General features: G+C 51.4%; 1 protein-coding gene across 1 annotated transcript in view; it reads right to left on the reverse strand.

Moving 5' to 3' along the window:
* The window catches only part of PKP1 (plakophilin 1), a 46,976-nt gene extending 27,383 nt beyond the window's left edge, over positions 1 to 19,593 (reverse strand). The window contains exons 1-2 of the mRNA XM_027728854.2: positions 19,392 to 19,593; positions 11,404 to 11,504 (exon numbers count right to left, since the gene is read on the reverse strand). Of these exons, the coding sequence (XP_027584655.2) occupies positions 11,404 to 11,504; positions 19,392 to 19,593 (303 nt within the window). The remainder of the gene's footprint in view (positions 1 to 11,403; positions 11,505 to 19,391) is intronic.
* Positions 19,594 to 24,964: the final 5,371 nt, after the last annotated feature.

The raw sequence follows: 24,964 nt of genomic DNA on the forward strand, positions 1-24,964 counted from the left end.
TGACGGCTGCCAACCCCCTGGGGCTCTGAGGTGTTTTTGTGGCCCCAAATCTGTGGGAGGTTGTCCCACCTGCAGCCCTTGCAAAGGTATCAAACCCTGCCTCGATATTTCACGGGATCCCAGGACACGCTGAGTTGGAAGGGACCCACAAGGATCAACGAGTCCAACCCTCAGCCCTGCACAGGCCCATCCCCAAGAGTCACACCATGTTCCTGAGAGGATCATCTTGAGCTCTGTCAGCCTAGATGCTGTGCCCACTGCCCTGGGGAGCCTGTTTCAGTGCCCAACCACCCTCTGAGAGAAGAACCTCTTTCTAATAGATAACTTAAATTTGGGACACTAACCTGATTTGGGACACTTACTGATCAGGATGTGGCATCCAGGAGCTTTAAAGCAGAACTGGAAGCTCAAATATGACCCTGACAACAGAGAAAATGCCTTATTGCCAAGACACACACGGTCTAAGGAGCTCACAGCACATCTCTTGTCGTCACAATTGATGCCACCTTCTCACCTTCCAACAGTGCCTGCATTTATTTTTAATTTCCTAATGCTATTGTCTTTCCCTCCCATCTAGTTGTTCCTTAGGAAGGGAGTCAAGGGGGTGAAAAATGAGTAAGAAGTGATTCTTGAATCAAACTGTGCCAAGAAACAAGTGGAGACAATGAATATCTGCTTATGAGTTACAAGGTGTGGAGCATCAGCTCACATAATGGGATGCTCTGGGAACAATGCGGGATGTGCAATAAAAAGTGAGGTGACTAAGCCAGGAAATAAAAAAGAAAAGATAAAAGATGGTAAAATAAATCATCTGCAATTAACAAAACAAAAAATGGCTTTAGCTGTTCAGCTGTCAGTTCAAAATCACTGCACCACTTCACCAGAATTCCTTCAGATTTGCATCGTTTGCCACACCAAGGATGAATTCAATATTCTTTTGCAATATTAAACTTTCTGGATGTCAGTGCTGGCATCTAGAAGCTTACAGGGTTGTATCCAAATGAGAGACAAGTCACTAAGCTGTGTACTCCACAAGGGAAAATAAATACAGCTATTTTATTGCTGTTTGCCCCATGATACTGAGTTTGTGCCCTGCACCACCTCTGCACTCTGGGAAGCAGCTCTCCAAGACATGCAGCAAACAGGGATAAAAAGAACTAAAGAATAAAACTGCCTGCCCCATCCCCCTTTGGTTTGTCTGGGGAAAGCTCATCTGTGGTCCCTTGTTGGGTCAAAGTGGTTTTTTCCCATCTAACTCTAAGCAGTGGTACTTCAGGTGCCTCTTTCTGCTAAGGCCACCCAAGGGTCTCTTTGACTGGGAGACAAAAGTCAACACTGGCACCTCACTATTTCCATGGAGATGTGAAAAGCCTGTGCCTGGTGTAATAGTTCATGTCACTGCAAAAAAAATTCGTATTTCCTAACCTAGAAACACCACATGACAGTGAAATGGGAATTCTCTGCAGGCGATCCCCAAACAGCTGGTGATGTGCTGGGCAGCTGTTTCTGGGGGCATCTAAACAGCTGAATTGTTGGAAGGGGAGGAAAGGGGAGCAAATTCTCTTTGCCTTTACTGCAGAGGGCACAGAAACAACCCTGCTGGTGCTGCAGCACCACGGGTCCGGGTTTGGTGCCACGGGTTTGGGAGAACATTATGGATGTGATAAGAAGAGCAAGGATGAGGCACACGTGATGGGTCTCAGGGGCTCCCTGGCAGTGGAGCAAGTCCTCTGGAATCTATGAGGACAGCTGAGGGCACTTAGTGTGTTCACCTGGAGAAGACAGGGGAGACCTCACTGCAGTTACAACTTCCTCAGGAGGGGCAAAGGAGGGGCAGGCCCTGAGCTCTGCTCTGGGGGGACCAGGGCCAGGACCCCAGGGAATGGTCTGGAGTTGTGTCAGGGGAGGTTTAGGCTGGGTCTCAGGAAAAGGTTCTTCCCCCAGAGGGTGGTTGGGCACTGCCCAGGCTCCCCAGGGCAGTGGGCACAGCCCCAAGGCTGCCAGAGCTCCAGGAGGGTTTGGATGCTTCACAGACACATGATGTGACTCTTAGGGATGGTTCTGTGCAGGGCCAGGAGTTGGACTCGATCCTTATGGGTCCCTTCCAACTCAGCATTATTCTGTGATTCTGTGAAATGTCCAGGATGGACATGCACACAGGTTCTCTCCATCCCAGTTTTGCTTGGGATGCAGCACATGCAGCAACAGCAAAGTGACCTTTCATGAAGTCATGATGTACTGTGTATGCCCTTCTAAAGTGACATCATCCTCATTTTTAATTCATTTTCCCATGTTTATAAACCCTTAGGACAGTGAGGGATGGGACAGGGCTGCAGTGGGAAGGTGCAGGGTGGACTTTACTGCCCATGGAGCAGGGAACCCACTCCCAGGGCTCGCCACTGGCAGCTGCTGCAGGACAGACACCAGCTCATTAGACGTGAGCCCTGTTGGTTTTCTTTATGAGTCAGTTTAAGCTGGGTTTATTTTGTAGGGCTGTCAGAAGCTTGGCAGAGCTGTGGAGCCCCTGGGCATCTGCTGAAACTGATTCAGCCAACCCTGGAAGAGGAACCTGTTTATCTAAGGCTTTTGTTTGCTCTGCAGAGCCCTCACACTGTGGCAGGGCGGGTGAGGGAAGGTGTGAGTGTGTCTCTGTTTATTGGTACAGAATTATCAATTCTAGATTTCCTGCTGGGTTTTTCAGTGGCCGATTGAATTGTTCTCTTCCTTGCCAGCCCTGGGATGGGTGAAGCAAAGCCACTGCCTGTTTGGAAAGACACCTTTCTGCAACACAGGGAGCCCTGAGTGGCAAGTCAGTGCAGGTCCTGGAAGGGCGGGGAAGCCTTTTGCAAACTCATGGGAAAATAGCTGCCGTGTGATGTGAAGCTCATTACCAAAGTCAGTGCATGACTTTTATTGCTGATTCTACCAGATGCTTGGCTGAGCCCATTTTAATCTCTTTCAAGTGGCATGGACCTAATTGGTATCTTAGAATTCCTCTTTGCAGCCGGAGCCTGATCCAAGGCCTCCAAATCGATGAGGGGTGTCCTGCCAGCTTCAGTGGATTTCAGACCTGTTTGCCAAAGAGTCCCTATGAACCCTTGCAGAGACTGAGCTGAACCCTTCTTGATCTCAGCAAAGGGCCGTGTCTGTGCCTTCAGAGCAGCTTTCTCAGACTAAAACCTCTCTCCCCATTCTGGATGCTGACCCAGCTAAGTCAGAGACTGTCCCTGGAGCAATGGTGGGAAAGGCAATGGAATTCCCAGTGCTGTGATCTCGTCCCTGGCTGCAGCGATCCCTGAGATAGGAAGCACGGCAAAGAAGGAGCGAGGCAGTGCCTGTCTGGAAAGATGACATCTCTGAAGGTGAAGGGGATCCTATTACACAGTCTGTGGTTTAAGGAGCCACCCGACAACCGTCTCACAGCTTTTGCTGATGCCATTCTGCGTGTAGGGGGAGCTTTCCCTGTGAAGAGCAGCATTAGTGAAAGGAAATAATCAATCTCTGGCCTTCAAACCTCATAAGCTGCCGAGGTTTCCTAATAGCCTGAATTGCATCTGCCCACTGCTTGTGGGTGTTTGCCTGGTGTGCCAGGTCCACACCTCCGCCCTTCAGGAGTGGGGAGAAATGCTGGAAAAGGTGAGGAAGTCCCTCAGAGTGGGGTGGGGACAGAAAGCAGTGATTTCCTCTGCACTGCAAGATCTGGAAACAGTTTTGGAGGGCACAGGCTGTCACCAAGACTTCTCCCCATGGGAAGTGATAAGTCAGGGCAGTTTGGTAGGTCTCTCCTTCCAAGCACACAATTCCTGTGGTAATGTGAGTTTGCAACCTAGAAAGCCAATGGTGTCCTGGGCTCATCCCACAGCGTGGGCAGGAGGTGAGTGAGGTGATCGTCCCCCTCTACTCTGCTAAGGTGAGACCCCACCTGGAGTACTGCCTACAGTTCTGGTGTCCCCAAAATAAGGACTTGGAACTGTTGGAGCAAGTTCAGAGGAGGCCACAAAGATGATAAAGGGACTGGAGCACCTCCCCTATGGAGACAGGCTGGGAGAGCTGGGGCTGTTCAGCCTGGAGAGGGAGAAGGTTGTGTGGAGACCTCACAGCACCTTCCAGGATCTGAAGGGGCCTCCAGGGAAGCTGGAGAAGGACTGTTTATCAGGAATTGGAGTGACAGGACAAGTGGGAATGGCTTCACACTGATGTAGAGTAGGTTTAGATTAGATATTACAAAGAAATTCTTCCCTGTGAGGGTGGGGAGGCCCTGGCACAGGTTGCCCAGAGGAGCTGTGGCTGCCCCATCCCTGGAAGTGTCCAAGGCCAGCTTGGACAGGGCTTGGAGAAACCTGGGCTAGTGGAAGGTGTCCCTGCCCATGGCAGGGGGTGGGATGAGATGAGCTTTACAGTCCTCACTACCCAAACCATCCCATGATTCTGTGATTCCAGCCATTCCACCTCACACTGTCACAAGGATTCAGGAGGACACTCATGTGCAGCCAGGCAACCCAACATCCTGAATCTGAGCCTGAACTTCTCCTCCCTACTGTGAACTGTTTGAGGCCAGGCCTTGGCAAATGTTCATTCATATTAAAACAAGGGAGGGAGGGACAGGAGGAAAGGCAGCACTGGGAGCACTGGTGCTCCTGCCAGGCCCAGGCAGTAAGTGCCTCCCTGCACTGGCAGCAGCACAGGCCTGCCTGTAAATTAATAAGCATTTGTGGATCACCAGTTCTCAGCCTGCAATATGTTTCAGGAACAACAGTTGGAATATCCAACAGTCTCACAAAACAGGTGAATAAGCATCTTCAGCCTTTTATTTCAGCTGGAATACAACTGGTTCTAAACAGAAAGTCAAAATGCCACTGTCCCAATCATCGGTCGTGAGTCCTTTTCTCTCTTATTCTTCCATAAACTCCTTTGCTTGTCAGGAAAAGTCCCTCCCCTCCCGCTGCTTTTCAGAGAAGCAGAAGCACAGAGCAAGGTGCAGCGGCCCCGGGAACGCTGCTCTGGTGCCAGCTCTGCCTTTCCATGGGTGTTTCTGCCTCCTGCATCTGAGGACGCGATCAGTTCATTACCTGGCTCTCATTTCTTTTCCCCCTTGCAATTTGTTTGTTTCTAGAGCAGCAGACAGGGAGAAGTGAAGGGCTCCGTATAAACACGTCAGGAGCAGGTTTCTCCCAGGCTGGAGGGCAAAGCACAGGCGGTGCAATATGACAGGTCCCACCCTGAGTGATGGGTGGGGAAAACTCTTGGTGCTGCTTGCGAAACGCTCCAGCTGCTGCCTCCTGCACTCTCCATGGCAGGGAGAAAAATTGCAAAACCAGCAAATACATTGTTTATCTGTTTCTGAAATGCTCTTTCCCACCTCTCCTGGGTGCTGCCTTTCGCTATGATTTTTCATTTGTTGGTTTTTTTTTTGTAATGCAGCTGAGATTTAGGTCTTGGTTGTTCGGTTTGTTCTGTCCAGGGAAGGCAATGTCCAACTTGCTACTCCAAAGTGTGAAACCTCTTGCAAAACCTCACAGGGACACCAGGATCTGACCAAGCAACAAAGTGCAGTGACTCTAAATCTTGGTTTTCTTTGACAAGATTGCCCAAACCACTCTGTTTTGGGGTTCTTTTAAACTTGAATGCGTCATCACAGGAAATGACACATTTGTACCTGAAATCCCAATGGAACAAAGCTCCCAGCGACAATGGGAGATGTTTGTCCATGGAAGCAAAGCCAGGCAGGGATAGCAGGAAGCGATTCTGTCCCATAGTGACAATGCACACGCAGATAAAGCACTTGGGAGAGAAAGCTGTGCAACCTTCTCCCACAGAGGCCATTTGGTTAAGAATTTTCAGTCTCTAGAGCAGAGGGATCACCAAAGTGTGAGTTTTTCATTAGTGCCATGACTGACATAATTGCTACAGGGACCCAGCTGGGTGGGCCAGGGCAGGACAGAGCCTGAGGCTCCAGCAGTGGGGCCTGAGGGAAGCAGTGGTGAGCACGGGTGGACCAGTAGCCACTGGCCCCCACCTGTTCTGTGCCAAGATCCAGCTCAGTTAACTGCTTTAATTGGAGCACCATTAGGCCTGACAAATATTCCTTGGCCTGGGAGCAGGGCTGCTCTCAGAGACATTACTCACTGAAGTAACATCTGAGCCCCTCATGACAAGAAAGACATTGAGGGGCTGGAGCATGTCCACAGAAGGGAACGGAGCTGGGGAAGGGGCTGGAGCACCAGGAGCAGTTGAGGGAGCTGGGGGGGCTCAGCCTGGAGAAAAGGAGGCTCAGGGGGGACCTTCTGGCTCTGCAAGCCCCTGACAGGAGGGGGGAGCCGGGGGGTCGGTCTCTGCTCCCAGGAAACAAGGGACAGGACGAGAGGAAAGGGCCTCAAGTTGTGCCAGGGGAGGGTCAGGTTGGACATCAGGAGGGATATCTTCCTGGAAAGGGTGGTCAGGCATTGGAAGGGAAGTGGTGGAGTCCCCATCCCTAGAGGTGTCCAAGGAAGGACTAGACGTGGCACTCAATGCTCTGGGCTGCGTGGCAAGGCGGGATTGGGCACAGGCTGGACTCGGTGATCTTGCAGGTCTTTTCCAGCCTTAACAGTTCTGTGATTCTGTGAGAGCTCCAGGCTGAGGTCAGCTCTGTGGGGATCAGGGTCTGCTCACCCTGTTGAAGGCAGAGCATCCCAACATCCAAGATTTCCAACCCAGCACACCAGGGGCTCATTTGCCCCCTTTTTGGGGCAGTCCTGGGGGGACTTTTACCCACATCAGACCAGTGTGTTTCCTTCTCATGGAAGCAGCAGCACAGGGAGCCCGTGTGGGTTTCTGCACCTTGTCCTGGTACTGCCTCATCTTGATTGTGCCAGGACAGACATGGGACTTGGGAGTGCCCCTGACTCTCTTTCAGGGATGGACTTGCCAATCCAGCAGACCCAGGCAAGTGCAGGGTGGCAGTTGAACTCAGAGGGTCTTTGCTGATGGCACACCACACTCTGCCTTCTGTGGTGTTTGGGGTTCTGCACCACACATGCTGCAACTCAGGGACCACCAGGCTGTGCCCTTGGCTTTGAGCCCACTCCTTGAACAGACCCTATTGAAGGGGTGGTATTGAGGTGTCAGAGTCAAGGGGGCAGCTCATGCTGGGACTTCTCCTGCCGTGATTGCACCACTCTGGGTGCCCTAGTTCAGCTTCCTTAAACCTCCCTCAGGTTTGTCTGTGTAAATCGTGGTGGTGACCACTGAACCTCCTGTGGGACCTGTGGCATCGCTCAGGCCTTACATCAGGACACAGCACACACAGCTCCTGCTGGGTGGCTTTGGAAACTGGTGGCCACTCAGAACTCACATTGTCAGTAGGGTGACAAATGTCTCTAGGGGTCTTCAGGGCTCGACAGCACCTGGATTGAAACATCACCTAACCCATTAGTGCACCCCAGGATGGTCCCTCTGCAAAGGAACCTTCTTGAAGGTCAAACATCCCTGAAGATTGAACATCCCTGAAGGCTGAGCCAGCCCCTGGCACATGAGCCAAGGAAATGCTGCAGACAAGTGCAAACCTCTGCTGTCCAAGTGCCTGTTTCTGCAGTGGCACTGATTCCAGTGTTGCCTACTACTACTACTACTACTACTACTACTACTACTACTACTACACTGAGTACCTACTTGAGCAGTTACTCACTGCAGTGCCAGGTACAATAATGCTGCAAGCAAGGCACTCCACAAGAGGAATAAACAGAAAGTAATCTTTAATAAAGGGTAAATCAAAGGTTTTAGTCAGCAGTGTTAGAACAGAAATATTAAGTCTATGGCTTTCCCACAGAATTGGAAAAGCCCTCTAAGCTCATCAAGTCGAACCATTCCCCCAGCACTGCCACAGTCACCACTAAACCATATCCCCAAGTGCCATATCCACACAGTTTTTGCTCTGCCACTGCCCTGAGCAGCCTGTGCCAAGTTGACTGATCCAGAGAGAGCTCCTCCTCCAGATCTATAATTTCTTTTCCTCTAGTATTTTAACATCAGTATCATAAGGTTGGGAAGAAAACACAGAAGCAAAAAGGAAGACGCATTTTCAGGAAGACACAAGTCAAGACAAAAGGAGGAAGCCAGGGATAACAGCTTTTAAAAGCTGTGGGTGAGACAGGAAACCTCCTGTCGTTTAACTTCACCATCTAAGGCAATGTCTTGGATTAAGGCAATTTAAGGGCAGTGTCTCAGTTGCAGGTGCTGTGGAGCAACAACATGGACATGGATTGCCTGCTACACCTTTTTAGCTCCAGGGACATTAAGAGTAAGCAATTTTCCTCAATACAAAACTAGGTCATTTTCCTGAAGTATCTGAATTTGCCTCTGCACCTCAAAGACTCTGCTACTTCTGAGGCACATTTGCAGCTCCAGGTCCAGCTGGAAAGAAGTCCAGCAATTTCATTCTTCAAAAATAGATTCACTTTATCTTTGTTTTCATGCCTTACAACCTGGGGATTGCAAACAGGAAGCATTTTTTAGAAAGCCTAGAACCTACACAGACTTCAAACAGGTCTGTAGACCAAAGCTCAAGTTAGCCCAAGCTGGAGGCTGCTGATGGAGGTGTATAAACCTTTTGTACTTTCTGGAAAGAAGCAAAATGGAGGAGGTTCCTCAGTGTGGTTGGGGAGTATGATGTCTGTTAAGCTTGTTAAGCAGATTTAGGCTTGAGGTTATATTTTCCAATGTGCCAATGGCACTTGAGACTCATCGCCCCGAACTGCAGCCTGTTATGTGACTGCTCCCATCCAGCTCCCAGTGGCAGGAGATAGGAATCCAGAGGGGCTGATTCATCCTGACCTGACAGATCTCCAAGATACAGGAGATGAATCACCTCCTCATACTTCTCTCTTTGTTGGCCAGGGGAGGAGGCCAGACGACTTGTTAGGACTAAATGGCTGATTTTCAGATAGACACAGTTAGGTAAGACAGATTTTACTGTGAATCCTTCACAAGTCCCAGTCCTGAACAGTAGCCCAGGTCCTGAAGACCTTTACCAAAATTTTCTAAAACAAAAGGCTTGTAAGACACTTAAATTTGGAGGCAGACCTTCTCTCATCAATAACAGCAGAAGAGTCAGAAAACAGCCAGAAAACAGCCAGAGTCCATGGGGAACCACAAGTGACTGAAATTCTGTGTCCACAGGACTCTGGTGTCTAATGGAGGCCCCGATCTTCATCATCACCTTCCAAGCTGTTCACCAGAACACCACCATTGCTGGCTGAAATCCCCAGCAGCCAGTGGCACTTCTACCTATCTAGAATTTGTCCAGATGTCACAATATTTGGGAAGAACAAAATTAAACAATAATCCTCACACCAGCAACACTGACTGCAGTACCATGTTCCCAGCATGAACATGAGCATGAGCTCGAAGGGCTGTTGCAGAGCTGGGCTGAGCTTCTTCTCTCTTTAACGAGAAATCCATCCAGAAACTATTGAAATGGCTGAAACAGAGCATTTTTGCTTACATGAAGCATAACAAACTCCATTCAGGAATCACAATAGACAACAGAAATATATCACTGAAACAAAACATCACAACCATTTCAGTTATGAGGCTCGGAGACTCCACTTCTGCCTCAGGAGGTGCCTCAGCTGCAAATTTCTGGTGGCCACAAAACCCCTGCGAGTTTACCATGCCCAGACCCTTCTGCTGGGTCTTAGGGATGGAGAGAGGACAGTTAAATGGATGGACCTTTGCTCTGACCCGTCACAGAACCTCAGACTGGTTTGGGTTGGAAGGGACTGTAAAGCTCATCTTGTTCCACCCCCTGCCATGGGCAGGGACACCTTCCACTAGCCCAGGTTGCTCCAAGCCCTGTCCAAGCTGGCCTTGGACACTTCCAGGGATGGGGCAGCCACAGCTTCTCTGGGCAGCCTGTGCCAGGGCCTCCCCACCCTCACAGGGAAGAATTCCTCCCCAATATCCCCTCTGACCCTGCCCTCTGGCAGTTTGAAGCCATTCCCCCTTGTCACTCCAGTCACTTGTAAATAGTTTCTCTTCATGTTTCCTGTGGGCTCCCTTCAGGTCCTGGAAGGCCACTATTAGGTCACCCCAAGGCCTTCTCTTCTCCAGGATGAACAGTTCCAATTGTCTCAGCCTTTCCTCACAGCAGAGCTGCTCCATCCCCTTAGTCAACTTGGTGGCCTCCTCTGGACTTGCTTTTCCAGTCACAGTCACTATAGTCACCCTTTTGGTGGCAGAAACCCCTCTGCCTGGGATTTAAGCAGTGCAGCAAAAGGCACTGAAACAAGACAACAGACAAGCTGTAAATAAAAATTTCAAAGAGACTCCAGTGCTCCCAGTTTTCCTGATGAACATGCAGCAAACCTAATGATGCAAACCCAGCAAGAGACATCACTGCCTTGAAGCAAGTGTGCTACACCAAGGCCATTGGGAATGACACAGGAATCCTTCTGAAGCTGAGGAATGCTGATGCTGTGAACAGGCAGAGGATCCAGCAACTACCAGGAAAAGCTGCAACCCTCTGTCTGTGTGCTTGAAGCCAACAAAAGCACCTTTCCTGGTTCAAGCCTTTGATAGTTGACTCAGAGCTGCTTTGCAGTCCCAGAGTTGTTGAAAGAAGCCCTTTCCTTTTCTCATATTCAAATCCCAGAGCTGAATTGTTCCTTTCTACTTCAGAGCTGATGAAAAGCAAGGAAAAAACAGAACACAGGTCTGAGGTGGAACATGAGCACAAGTTGTGCCAGTGGACTGTGGAGTGGTTTGGAGTGATTCCTTGTGTACCAAGAGTCTGTCACCAAGGACAGGACCAGGACCCTGTAGGATGTCCTGCACAAAGACAAGGACTATCTCACCTCTGCTTTTTCTGGCGATCTGTAACAATTTTTTTGGAAATCACTGCAGGAGAACTGGACAATGTTTTTTTTTCCAAGAACAGAGAATATCTAGCAAGGGTCTGCACTAGCATGAGATTGGGAATAGCACCACAGTTTTAATGCAGATCCCCCGGTCATCACCCCTCAACCACATTAATGTTATTCAAAGGGACATTTTGGTGCACAGAAACAAAAGTGGAAACTGCTCCAGGTGAGCAATGGATGTGCTCCAAACTTGAACTGAACTTAGAGTCTGAACCCAACACTGATCCTTCAGACAGCTTCAAAACCCTTTCATGTTGATATTAATCCACAAAACCAAACTAAATCTTGTCCACACTGAAGTCCCCAAGCACATAAGACATAGATGGAGGGTCCTCAATCATCCTCCTCCGTTGCACTGAATCACTTTCTAAGAGAACACAGTGATGCATAATCTCTCTTAGGCAAGTTTCTGAAGCTCTGTGACCTTCCTACAAGACTGTGAGAGGGTTCTTTCTGTACAGCACCTCAGAGCAAGCCACAGTTCCCAGATCAAAGAGTATCTTACCGGGTATCCCCAGCTGCTGTTCCCTGTTTGGGTTTTGGTGTAGTAGCTGCCCCGGGATGTCCCGTAGCCATAACCATCAGCTAAACCATCATACATGGAACCTGTAAAGGGAAAAAAAGCGTGTTCAGCAGGAGAAAGTATGCCCACTGGACACCTTTCAGAGCACAGGGCTCTTTTTTTCCAGCAAGTTCAGTTACAGAATAGTAACAGTTATAAATCTCAACAGGAACATAGAAAATACAGGCTGTAAGTCGAGCCCTTGCCATTGCAGGCAACTCATAGCAGATGTTTTTTCCAGAAGAGCTCTTGGAAACTCCAGCTCTCAGACCACAGATGACACCCTAAGGTTTTCAGCACAAAAGACCCAGTGCCATAAAATCTACAGCAGACAAGCAGAAGGGGTCAGAGACCAGGCCAGTGTCTTAGGTCACACAATCACAGAATCATGGAATGGTTTGGGTTGGAAGGGACCTTAAAGCCCATCTCATTCCATCCCCTGCCTTGGGCAGGGACACCTTTCACTATCCCAGGTTGCTCCAAGCCCTGTCCAACCTGGCCTTGGACACTTCCAGGGATGGGGCAGCCACAGTTTCTCTGGGCAACCTGTGCCAGGGCCTCACCACCATCATGGCAAAGAATTTTTTTCTAATAGATAATATAAACCTACTCTGTGTCAGTGTGAAGCCATTGCACCTTGTCCTGTCACTCCAGGCCCTTGTAAATAGTTTCTCTCCATGTTTCCTGTGGGCTCCCTTCAGGTACTGGAAGGTCACAATTAGGTCACCCTGAAGCTTCTCTTCTCCAGGCTGAACAATCCCAATTCCCTCAGCCTTTCCTCACAGCAGAGCTGCTCCAGCCCTCTGACCAGCTTGGTGGCCTCCTCTTTGCTGTATGAGAGGAACTTGATGATATTTTGTGCTGCACAGCCTGGAAGGTCTGACCCTGGAACACACTTCCCTTGTTCTGACTTGGAGATAAATACAAATTCCCTCTCTGGAGGAAAAACCCATCCCTGACCCTTTCCCTGGTCTGCCTTTCTGTGTCTGAATCCCAACAACCACATCAACACAAGCAGCCTGAGCAAGGTTTGCTAAAATCAATAAATAACCAATAACAAACACAATGGGTAAAGGATGATCAAATCTATTTAACACATGGGGATCTGAAATAGTCAAACACTAAAAAGCCTAATTTCACTGCCTTAAATTTTAATGTCATCTCTAAAAGATCACTTGGGGTGTTTGCCCTTTCTTTTCCTGAACATGTATCAAGCTCCATCACTATTTTTGGGATGATGGCGAGATAAATGAGTCTAGATCTCAGATATGCCTTTTAAACATCTTGGATCAGGAGGAACCCATCAGCCACTTCTACAGTTCCTCAGTGCTTTAACCAGGGTGTTTGGATTTACCCATCCCAGCCCTTCCAAAAGCTGTCTCTCCCCAGTAGCCTTTGGCAGTGCAAACCTTGGATCCGTCCCAAAAATATTCTCCTCAATGCCACGTTCATCACTACAGGGCAAAATGAAGTGAGTCATTCTCTTTCCACAGTGAAATTTCCTTAACCCCCTTCAGGTGGTCCCAAAGAGTTTAAGGTCATTTAAGTTTCATTTTCAAAAGTGCTCAAGAATTGTGGCATCCCAGGTCCCGTTATGAGGAAATGCAAACCCTACACTCCAATTAACTTCCAGGGGAAGCTCTGAATGTCTAACAAAGTACAAAATCAGGACATACCTGTCTCAGCTTATGCACCTAAACTGGGGGGTAATGTCAGAAATATCCTAATCTTTGTGATTGTTTGATAAGACTCATCCCTTAGATAAACTGGATGAGCTCAACCGCAAAGGCCCCGGAGCCACTCCAGTCTTCTACAGCCACTGATCCTTGGAATAAACCTGATTTATTGCCTTGCCTGAGGCTCCCAGAACCTGTTATGGTGATTTGGTTTGTGGCTAAAAATTCTTGCATTTTCTCAGGAAGATGATTCCTGTGGATAATAATGAGATTTGCTTTCTGTTGTCAACAAGAGAGGAGTGAGTCTGGAGGGATGGGAGCACCTGGAGAACATCACCCAGTGCAGATTAGGCAATAGTGAGGTGTTTTCACCTGTGCAGGAAACCACAGGACCTCATTTTCCATAGGCCAGAGCCTTGGTGGGCATTGCTCCTTATGGACATCTCTCTAGCCCTGATTGTTTTAGGTATATAAAGCTGCACAGAACTTGCTGATAAATCATGGCCATGGCCATGGCCATGCAATGGGACATGCAGCCATGTCCTTCACCTTGTGCTCCCTCACTGCTCAGGGATTCCCAGAGCAGGAATTAGTGTGGGGCCTCAGCAGCAGAAGGGCAGGGATGGAAATGGGAAGTTTGGGCCAGAGTTACCTAATAGCCATAATTCTGAGCACAAAGATAAAGCCATCCCATGGTAATTTCCTGGGAATTCCTTCTTTGAATGGACCTCTTGTTCTCTGTAAACACCATGTAACTGCAGGAGGGAGGACCAGGGAGCATTTTGCTGACACAATGAGGGAGCAGGTGCGAGAAAGGGTTTTTGGGCATGACTTGCAGGTCCATCTGACCAGTCCTCCCTGGGGACAGGCTTTTCCTTTCAGGATCCGTTCTTGCCATGCACTGCACTCAAGACTCAAGGACTTTGGATTTGAGCAAGGAGACACCAAAAAATAAGCCAGTTTAGGCACATCTCTGATTTTCTTGGATAAATTCACTGCTACGTGGCTGAATTCAGGAGACTGGGCAGTTCATGCAAGTTTATGTCCTTCAGTTGTGGAAGAGTTGCCTTCACCTCGAAGAACTTGTATATAAGAGCTTATAAATACATAATTATATAGAACCTCAAATGTTCAAGGCATTTTGAAGTCACCTTGCTGGTTGGAGAAGATGCTTCTCTTGCCACCACACAACTGTGATTTTATTGCTTGGAGAGCTCAGTCTGAAGGGCAGGAAGGACCTGGGAATTTTCTGATGGAGGTGGCTAAAGAAAACATCGTCTTTGTTTGTTTCTGAGAGTTTAGACACTTCTTTGCCAGGTTCATCTTGAGAACCAGCTTGGAGGTGTCATCAGCCCTCAGGGAGAGGGAGGACATTCCTCTTTTCAACCACCTCAAGGGTAAAGACTGTACAAGCTGGTCACAGGTCCTCAGAATCTGGGATAAAACCAGACAATCTCAAAAAACCCCACATTTTTGCAGGGTGTGGAAGTGCTCTTTGGGGGAGGTGACTCCCTGGTGCTTTTTTTCTAGCTATGTCCATATATCTGTGTCCCATTTGTTGTCATCCAACCCAGCTGGTTGGGTCTCTGAAGTGCCCACGTGCACTTGAACAAAGAGAGAGCCAATTAAAACCCCGATATTCGTAGTAGATAACAGAGAATCACAGAATCATTCAGGTTGGAAAAGCCCTCTAAGGTCACTGAGTCCCACCATTAACCCAGCACTGCTGTGGTCACCACTAACCCATGTCCCCAAGTGCCACATCCACGGGCCTTTTGAACACTTCCAGGGATGGTGACTCCACCACTGCCCCGGGCAGCCTGGGCCAGCGCCTGACCAGCCTTTCCAGGAAGAAATTCCTCACAAATATCCAAGCTAAACCTCCCCTGGCACAACTTGTGGCTGTTCCCTCTTGTGCTGTCCCTTGTTCCCTGGGAGCAGAGCCTGACGCCCACCGGGCTCCACCCTCCTATGAGGGAGTTGCAGAGCCAGAAGGTCCCCCCTGAGCCTCCTTTTCTCGAGGCTGAGCCCCCCCAGCTCCCTCAGCTGCTCCTCATAACAAAGGACCACTCAACAGATGGAACAGAGGCAGAAAAGACATGGTTCAAATCCCCCAGATGAAGCTCAGCCTCCCAGCGACCACATTGTGGACAAGAAATCCCCCTGAGGGCTGCTCAGGTTCTCCCCCTCCCCAGGTTATCATTCCCCCAAGACATTTCCTTCAAAACTTGGTCAATTTAAAATCTCATTGACCTTCAGTGGGAGAATCCATGGGGGTAAAATCTAATTAAAATGGGTAAGAATTGCAATATCTTGCACTTTGCACCCCCGTGGGCCCCCACTACATTCTCCCCTTGCCCTTATCCTCCTCTGTGTCCCTATTATGGATCATTGCAGAGCAAACTGAGACTTCTGCCTAACCCAATATGCCTATTCTTGGTGAGTTCTTTGCTTTCTTCAAAGGCAGCTTTCCTCTCGAAGCTGAGAGCTGATGGCAAGGGGAAGAATTGGGTTCAAAGTGCCATTTTCCAGCAGGACAGCAAAGGCTTCAACTGGACACACAAAGCCAACATGGAGCATTGTGGAAAAGGATGCATGTTAATAAATATTAATCTGTGGCAGGGAAAGGCAAGACAAGAACCTGGCACTCGTAGTGCAGGCTAGACAAGTTAAATCATAAACTATGCACGGCTTTCAAACAATAAGGATGATTAAACATAGGAAAAACACAGTAAGAGAAGAGAGTCTGTGGGAGGCACAAAGCAAAGCCTGGATGCCTTCTAGGAGAGAGGTAGTAGTGAAATCCCAGACGCTGAGATTCTTGCAGGAATGACCAAACTTCGTTTATGCCTTCTGGCCTATGAGATAAAGAGTTTTGGTACTTTTTTCTACCCCAGCAATCTGAGGTTTGTGGAAGAGTGGGAGGTTTTCACTGAATCATGCTGGGGGAAGGGTACAGAAGTCTTCAAAAGACTTGCTACTCCCAAAATTTCCTCCTCCCTTCACATCAGTGTAATGACCCCCATTGAAACTAGGTGGGATCCCATCAGAGCTCAGTGGGATTTCTCCCCTCTCACCCACAGCCAGCACAGGAATCCTCTCGATCCCAGCTCAGCCATGAGACAGTTGGATATGACACTCCTTGTGACAAGTCACAGGCAGAACTTTTCTTTAGCCAGAGGACTTTGCAGACCAGCACTGTTGGCTACGAGGAACTGGCTCAGCTTGGCCTGGCCTTTTCTGCTGCTGTGCCAGTGAAATTCATTTTCCCTGGAAATTTGCATTACTCACAAATTCAGTGGGAGCCATCCAGTCAGGTATTCCCATGGGGAGAAGGACAGATACGCCCCAGGGCAGATACCACAGACCCAAAACCTGAGGAGAACACACCCCACTGATCCAAAACCCAAGGAGGGCAGACCCCAAAGAACCAAGAGACCCCCCCAAACCCCAGACTATGCAGTCATCCTTGGGAACACCTGTAGCTGCTGTGCTGAGACAAGACCCACTGTGGGTGCAGGCAACTGGTTTCTGCTCAGTCCTACCCCAGTGCACACCATTTTGAGCCCAGATTGATCACCTTGCCCTTCTGTGACTTGTGCCACGAACTGGGTGACACCAGATCTTCAGAGAGAACCCACAACACTGTGACCTGCTGGACTCCAAATAACCAACTCATTTTATTGTATCCATCAATCAGCAGGATACTGAGGGAGGGTGTGCTGACCTTCCTAAGGAACTCTAGTTATGGGATACACCACCACCCATCCCTGCTACATGCAAGAGGGTTCCATGTCCATGCTTGGTTCCTGAAGCTGGGGGAAGCTCTGGGCTGTGCTTCAGCTCTGGCTCAAAACACAGATCAAAATGCAGCAACAGACACCTGGACCTGGACCAACACCTGCCCAGACACACACAGGGAACTGTCTGGGTGCAGGGGGAACAAAGCATGTGGACATTAAGCAAGGGGCTTTGGGAATACCTTGGCTTGGGCTGCCTTTGAGGAGCATCTCTGAGAAATCCCAGGTAGCTGGTGTTGGAGCAGCATTTGGGCAGGCAGGATCCATGTCTGGCAGACCCATGTAGCCTGTTTGCAGGAAGCATTAATTTTCCTTCTCAGGCCTGCCCAGCTAATCTTTGGCCGACAGCAGTAAAAGCCAATACCTGAAAATTTAGTTTGACCAGCTCAGGCACCAATCAGGAGAAAAACCTGAGAATAAATGGCAACTTCTCACCCTTCTGGGATTCCATCCAGAAATTCACTGACAGAGCAACTGCTGGAGTGAATCAGCCACCAGGACCTTCATGCTGGCCAATCCCCCCATGGTGGGAGTGGGACAGCCTCGCCCTTGTGTGTGGAGGCAGCTCCTGGGAGCGGGATGAGACTCGGCTTCCCTGGGACACAGAAACCAGAGCTGCACATCTCCATGCAATGCCCATTCCCAGGCATTCCCAAAAGTGTCTGGAGGAGGGGTTTAGCTTGTCAAGCAGAGAGGGCAGCTTGGGAATGTGCTGTTTTTCTTTTTACCCTGTCCCATAGGTTTCACTTGGGCTCCTCTCCAAACGGAATAATCCCATGCTGCCTCCCTTCCATCCTGCCTATGGGCAGCAGTGGGAGATATTCCTCTGCCCACTTCCCCTTGAAATGCCCCTCCACTGGAAAGGGAGGCTGGCAGTGCCCTGATGCTCATCCAGAGCCCCTCATCTCATCCTGGCTTGTATTTTATTTTGTCAGGTCTGGCACCTGACAAAAGCAATAAGCCCTCTGGAGGTGGAAGGAGATTTGCATCTCCCACTTTGGTGGCAGAAGAAAGTTCTCCTTGCCCCAGCTCCCCCCTCACCCCTTTGGAGTGCCCCAACATGGGGCACATTCCTACCACCACAGGACATGGCACACATGCCCTCCACCATGAGCCTGCTCTGTTCCCCCCATCCCAGCAATTCCAATGCCTAGAGCCAGGATGACTCCATAGGAGCACCATGTCCACACTTCACCCAGCAGCCTCGTGCCATCCAGCTTCTCATGGCAAACCAGCCCAAAACGTGTGTCTGGAACACAACACCTCACCAGTGCTGGATTTGGCCTCACAATCTAGCTTGGAAAAGCTGCCAGGCAAGGCATAGTTCCCCCAAAAAAGTACCAGAGCCTGGCACAGCTCTCCCAGCTTTCCAGCAAACTCCCTCTACACTCTGCTCATTCCAAACACAGCTGAACATTCAGTCTTAGGCTCAGCACACCTGTCCACCCCCAAAGCCTCAAGCTTTCCTCTCCCTGGAGGACTCAGACAGGCCAGAGCTCTCTCTTGCTGCCAAAGCACCTCCAAGTTCATGACATTTTGCACTGAGCTGTCTCAACGCTCTGAGTTTGCAGCTTTCAGCTTTACCTCCAAACCAGCTTTCTCCAGGCACAAGGATGGCAAAGAAAACGATTTGCCAAGCCTTGAGCCACAGAGGAAGGTATTCCAGCAGGAAACCTGGCTCCAGGACTCAGCTGACTGCTTGTTTTCTGTGGCACAGTCTCAGTGCATGGAACTGGAACGGCCACCCAGACCCCAACACCCCTTTTTACTCCTCTGCACAATGGAGGGGGCTTTGAAACACCCCCACCAAACCAAGGCCAGGGACACTTCTCTGAATTCAGCTCCTTCCTGCCACTCGCACCAGGGTGACCCAGAGACTCCCACACTTCTTAGCCTGCAAATGGCAGACGTGTTGGGAGCTCCAGAGGCGAATCCCAAGTCGAGGTTTGTGCCCTGTGAGTGGGCACAGCTGCCTGCTCTCCACCTGCCCAACGCTCAGGAGGCAGTGAGCCCCGGAGTGTGGCCAGTTCCAGCCCCATGGCACCGTGCAGGAGCAGCTCTGTTAGCTTTGCCCATCCACGGGAGGGGATGGTGGAGAATTCCAACCACGGAAGCACTTGCAGAGGAAGGATTTGCAAAATTAGGAAGCTACTCCAGCTTTAGACCCAGGGGAAAACTGGTTAATAGCACCACACCGAAATGTCCAAGTGCCTCGGGGATGTGGAGCAGTGCAGCACTCCCAGGGGATCAGCTCCACCGGGGAGAGAGTCGAGGTATCCAGCTCCAAGTCTTGTCCTAACTCTTCCATCCAGTGCAAGAGACCTCGGCATCCCCTGCTTGGGGTGACCATGAGAGACACAAACCAGTCTGTCCCCCACAGACAAAACCCCGCAACAGCTCCCCAGAGCATCAGCCCTGTCCCCAGAGGGGACCCCCTCACTGTCCAGGGTTTTACCTCTGTTTGAGTGGCCCACGCTCGATGACACGGACGACTTCTGCTTCTGCCGCTTCACCGTCATCATCACCTGCTCCTGGACCCGCTGCTTTCCCGTGCCCTTGGTCTTCAGCTTGTGGTCTGAGGGCAGAGCCAGCGTGGAACTGGCCTGGTCTTGGAAGCATTCATATGCCAGGGCTGTTTTCAGTGGAGAGTGAAGCATGGCTGCGATCAGACCGTGGGGCTCGGGGGGACAGGGGGCTGCACTTCACCTGAGCGTGCACGACACGGGGCGACCGCGGACCGGCTCGGACTGGGGTTAATCTGCCGAGCCCCTCCTTGCCATACGTCCCCTGGCCGAGAGTGTCTCAGGGCTCCTGCTCCCAGCTCGGCTCCCCGGCGTGTGAGCAGGCACACCCTCTGCCAGACTGGATATACAGCCCTGCTCGCACACACCCACGCGCTCCCGCCGCAGCTCCTCGCGGCCCCCGCGCCGTCGCTGCAGGGCACGCGGCTCCCCGCGGCCCTCACCCCAAAACCGCCTCCCCCAGACCCTGCCAGAGCACAGCGGGGCAAGGGGGATGTGGGGGTGCCAACGGGGAGTGGGCAAGGCTGGGAGGTGAGAGGGTTGGGGATGGACGTGGCCGTGCCTGTCGCCAAGGGCTCGTGGGTGAGGCTTTGTGGGTCTGGGTAGGAAACGGTGCTCTCGGGCAGCCGGAGGGCTGGAGAATCTCCCACACAGCCTGCACGTCCTGAGTTCTGGTATTTCCCTCAGTCTAAACTGGATCAAAATGGTTTCTCAGCGCCAAAAGTCTGGGGACGCCCCTACTAGTGGGAGGCACCATTGCACAGGCCTTGGGTCAGAGGGGCAGTGCTGCCCACAGTGCCCATTTCTGCCTGGGGTCCAACCTCCGGCCTGCCAAGGTGCTCCTGGCTCAGTGTGTGCAGCTCCCAATCTGCAGAAACCTTCCTCTGCCTGCACAGGTTGAAAATCCGTGCCTCTGAACCCAGGAATGCAGAATCCCTGCAGAACACCCAGCACAGGGGTCAGGGAGGGTCCTGAGGTCCTCAGGAGAGTCACGGTGCTGCCCATGGGGGTGAGACCTCTCCCCAAAGGGTGTCCCAGTTGCTGCAGGGACAGGCCTATGGACAAACCTGCCAGGTAGAGTTGGGGCAATCTTTGCAAGCAGCTCGGAGTAGCAGGGAGAAAACCAGGACATTTAGCAAGCAGAGTAGAAGATAAAATGGCTGTGCAAGAAATGACATGCCAGGTTATGAATGTGAGCAGAGAATTTTCTCTCTGCCAAGCCACACTGCAGCAACTCGTTTGCAGAGAACTGAACACCTTGGTGCTGGTGTGACCAGTTTCAGGTCACAGCAAGCGCTGACAAAGCTCCTGCCAAGCCACAAGAGGCTGATATGGGAGAAGAGGCAGAAACCTCATCAGGAGGGAGGCCGAGGGGAGGGTGCCCAGGGCAGAGGATTCTTGGGTCCCCCAGGACCAGGTCCTGGGTGTTTGTGCCAGCACACAGACTGGAGAAGGGCTGGGAGGAGCAGAGCCCTCTGTGCTGCCAGATGGAGGGTGCTAGAAAGGTAGAAGGGTAGTAGAAAGGACTTGTGTGGTTTCTCTCTAGTGACAATCATCGACACCCAGGGCTTGGCTGTCTGCAGATCTGGTGCTTTTAGCTCACAGATGCTTTATTTCATTCCCATCCATCAGGTTTCGTGTTTCCCCTGGTGGTTTGTGTCCACCACATTTTGTACCAACAAGAGCAGTCTCAGAAAGCAGAGGGCAGGCTCCCCAGGAAGATGAGTGTTGTGCAGTGTCCTCTTCTGATGCTCCACAATGCTCCTCCCATGAAACCCAAGAGCAGAAAGCCAGGTTTTGTCGATGAGACACAGGACTAGAGCAACTGGAGTGTATTTGCCTTTGGTCTCTTCTCCCCTCGTTTCCTGACACCTCATCCAAGGGGTGCAGAGGCTTCACTCTGGGCCATCACCCAACCTGCCCAGACTTTTAAACCATGCCCAAGCAAGTCCTGCCAGGAGGAGAGCTGAGTGCTGCCCAAGACCTGGTGGCTGATGCCCAGTGAGACAGAGTGGGTGGAGTGGATGCCCTCCTTTTCTGCTGCTCCTGAGCGTTTCACAGACTGGGGATAAGTCCATGCACTTCCAGTCCAGGTAGGGAACGGCAAAGCAATACCTGGGTGTTGTTTTCCTCTGTCCTACTTGTTTCTCCTGAAAGCTTGTTATCGATGCCAAACGATGTTTTCGCAAATCAATGACAGGCTGTCAGCGTCAGATGGCTCCTGCACAACAAAGTGCCCAGCTCTAACAAACCTGTAATGTCATTTCCCCCCGGGCAAGGAACAGCCCTCACCCTGTCCCCGTGCGGGAGAGCCGAGTGTTTATCACAGCCCGTCATTTGGCTCTGGCATCTGCCCTGTTTCATAACTCGCCCAAAATGCTGAGCTGGGCTGCGGAGCTGCGGACAGGGAGCTTAAGAGAGGCTTTCAAGAAACAATGGTTTCTTGGGGCGAGTTTGCGCGGTCTAGCCCAAGGGAGGGAATCTCCCAGGTTTCTGCAACAGACTCCAGACCTGGATCTGGAAGAGCAAAAGGTGCTTAAACAAAGGAGTTTATTGCAGCTTTATGCAAACTGCTGTTCTGCTCGGTGTCGGGGCTGGAGATGGTCCCTGAGCAGGGCACGGGGAGTGTCATCCCCAGCGAGCCCAGCGCAGACCCGGCGCAGCAGCAAAGCCTGGATCCACCGGCGCCCGGAGCAAATTCCCTGTCTGCCAGTCTGTCTGGAGCTCACGGGCAAAGCGGGGAAGGCCGAAAGGGAAACAAAACCCGCACCGAATTTGGAGTGCGATAGGCAAAAAGAGCGGAGGGTTCGAAAATCCAGTTGAAATGCCTGAGCGGGTGGTAATTTGAGGGCGAGGGGGATTCGCTGCGGTCCCGGGGCCGCGTGTGCAACACCCCGAGCATCTCATGGCAATGCCGTGACTCACAGCGCCGCACCCCACACGGGGACACGCCTTGTGCATCTGGCCTCTTCAAAGCATTTTTGCGCGAGTTCCTGGGATTCCTGCCAGCTGGCTGATCCCAATCAAAGGGCTCGCTGGCCCAACTCTGCTCCCGGAGCGCTGCGGGTTCGCTGTTCCAACTTGTCGGGTGCTCCTGAGCTGGAAGTGTCTGTGGAGGAGAAGAATTGCCCCCTAAAACTGGTGTCAGGGAGTCCAGCTCTGGGGGTTGTTTTAGCACCGAGGGTTGATTCTTCCTCAGGGCTGGTGGTTGCAGGAGGGGCAGAGGTAAAGGTGCTGGGAATTTCCTGTATTTCCCGGGATAATGCCATTTTCTGACAAGTGACTCAGCCTCACCCTGGCACATCTGAGACTTTGCAGAGCCTGGCAAGGTTTCTCCAGGAGGAAACCTGGATTTGCAAACCTTAGTTTTGCTCTGCCTGCCTCGAATTTCTCTCTTTCTTCTGTGGGGCCAGAAAGCACCACAAGAACAGGAGAGATGGAGAGCTTAGATCCAACAGGGCAACCAGGATCCAGCTGAAAGACAACGTGGAGCTGCCACGTTGAGGAAAGCCACTCAGGAGCCTGTTGGGACATGTGGGCAGGTTGTTCTTGAGCAAAAACCTTCCCTCCACTCCTTGCACACGTGTGGCACTGAGATGTTTTTGGGGTGGTGCTGTGGGAGGGTGAGAAGATGACAGCACCAGGGAGGTCATGGGCTGGCCCTTGGCAAAGCAGGAACTTCACCAAGCCCCAGAGATCTTCCAGTGGGCATGGGAGCTTAAGGGGGGAAAGTAAGGAAATCCCTGATTTCTCCAGGAAATGGAGAAGTTGTGCAGAGCAGCCAAGAGGCTCCATGCAGCCTCGTGTCATGGAGATAAAGCACCTGGGAACATCATTAAGGTGCTCCCTAACAGAAACATGGAATTAATTGGGATAGGAAGCAGCTGCCCCTCTGCTCAAAGCAGGGTCAGCTTTGTTGAACTGGGTCAGGACACAATTGTTCCAGACCTTGTCCAGTAGAGATCCCAAAGCCTCTCAGGCCTCTCTCCCAATATTTAACTATCCTCATGGTGAATTTTTTTCCATGTATCTAAGAGGAATTTCCCCTGTCCCAGCTCGTTCCAGTTGCCTCTTCTGCTCTCCCCACGCACCCCAGAAGGTGTGACTCCATCTCCATTGAATCACAAAATGGATTGATTGGGTTGGAAGGGACCTCAAAGCTCACCTTGTTCTATCCCCCTGCGATGGGCAGGGGAACCTTCCACTATCACATGTTGCTCCAAGCCCTGTCCAACCTGGCATTGGACATTTCCAGGGATGGGGCAGCCACAGCTTCTCTGAGAAATCCATCCCAGCCCCTCACCACCCTCCCAGGGAGAAATTTCTTCCCAATACCCCATCTAGCCCTGCCCTCTGGCAGTGGAAAGCCATTCTGACTTGTCTGTCCCTCCAGGCCCTTGTCCCCAGTCCCTCTCCAGCTCTCCTGGAGCCCCTTTAGGCACTGGAAGGGGCTCTAAGGTCTCCCTGGACCCTTCTCTTCTCCAGGTGAACCCCCCCAGCTCTCCCAGCCTGGCTCCAGAGCAGAGGGGCTCCAGCCCTCAGAGCATCTCCATGGCCTCCTCTGGACTCACTCCATCCTCTCTACCTGCTCTTGTTCATCAGCTGCAGAGAGCTGTGAGATCCCTCCAAACCTTCCCTTCTTCAATCTGAACAAATCCAGGTCTCCCAGCCTTTTCTTGGGAGTCCTGTGCTCCCCTCCTGACCATCTTGGGGCTGAAGGGGAAGCCAAGCCCTTGTCCTTGTCCCCTGGACTCCACAGGGTCACACTCCTCATTCCCTGCCTTTACTGCCCGTTTGTGGTAGGTGGCACATGTAACCCACTCAAGGGGGCACAGAGCAGGACAGGGTGGGCTGTGGGCTGGAGACCCCCCTTACAGCTCTGGGCAGGAGCCTGCAGGTGCCTGACAGCAGGCCCAGACTCAGCACTATCAAGGCTGAGATTGTCCCTACTGCCCCTCCCTGTGCTTGGACATCCCCTGCCACAGTCACATCCCGGGTCCCACCTCTGATGAGCAACAACATCACAGCTCTGAACTGCTGACAGCTCCCAGGGCTGAACAGGGTTGTCAGCAGAGAAAAAGGGACGTGGTCAGCAGGTCACTCTGGAAACAGGCCCCAGGAGTGGCCATGCAGCTGCCAGGGAAGGGCAGGCACCAGGGAGGTGCCCTGGGAGGGGAGGATGGTGATGGAGAAGGAAGGATCTCTGCTTCCCCTCCAGAAGAAGGCCATCCAGTTGGCCAATCCACCCAGTTTTCATCTCCTTGTTTCCCTGTTTCTCTTGAGGATCTTGAATGGATGGAGGAGCTGCTGTTCTCCTCCCATCTCTACCCAGTACTCTCTGCCAGGGCCATGCCCAGGACAGAGCTCAGCCTGCAGCTGTCTCTTCACCCCGCTCTGCGAGGGGGATGCACACCCAGACTCACCACGGGGACCCTGCTGGCCAAGCCCCTCCTTGCTACAGACCTGGCCCAGCAGCCCAAGGGCAAAGTTGGCAATGGTGTTTGAG

Source organism: Pipra filicauda, unplaced genomic scaffold (assembly GCF_003945595.2).
Source record: "Pipra filicauda isolate LSUMZ 115617 unplaced genomic scaffold, ASM394559v2 scaffold172_size1731463_pilon, whole genome shotgun sequence".
NCBI classification, from domain to species: domain Eukaryota; kingdom Metazoa; phylum Chordata; class Aves; order Passeriformes; family Pipridae; genus Pipra; species Pipra filicauda.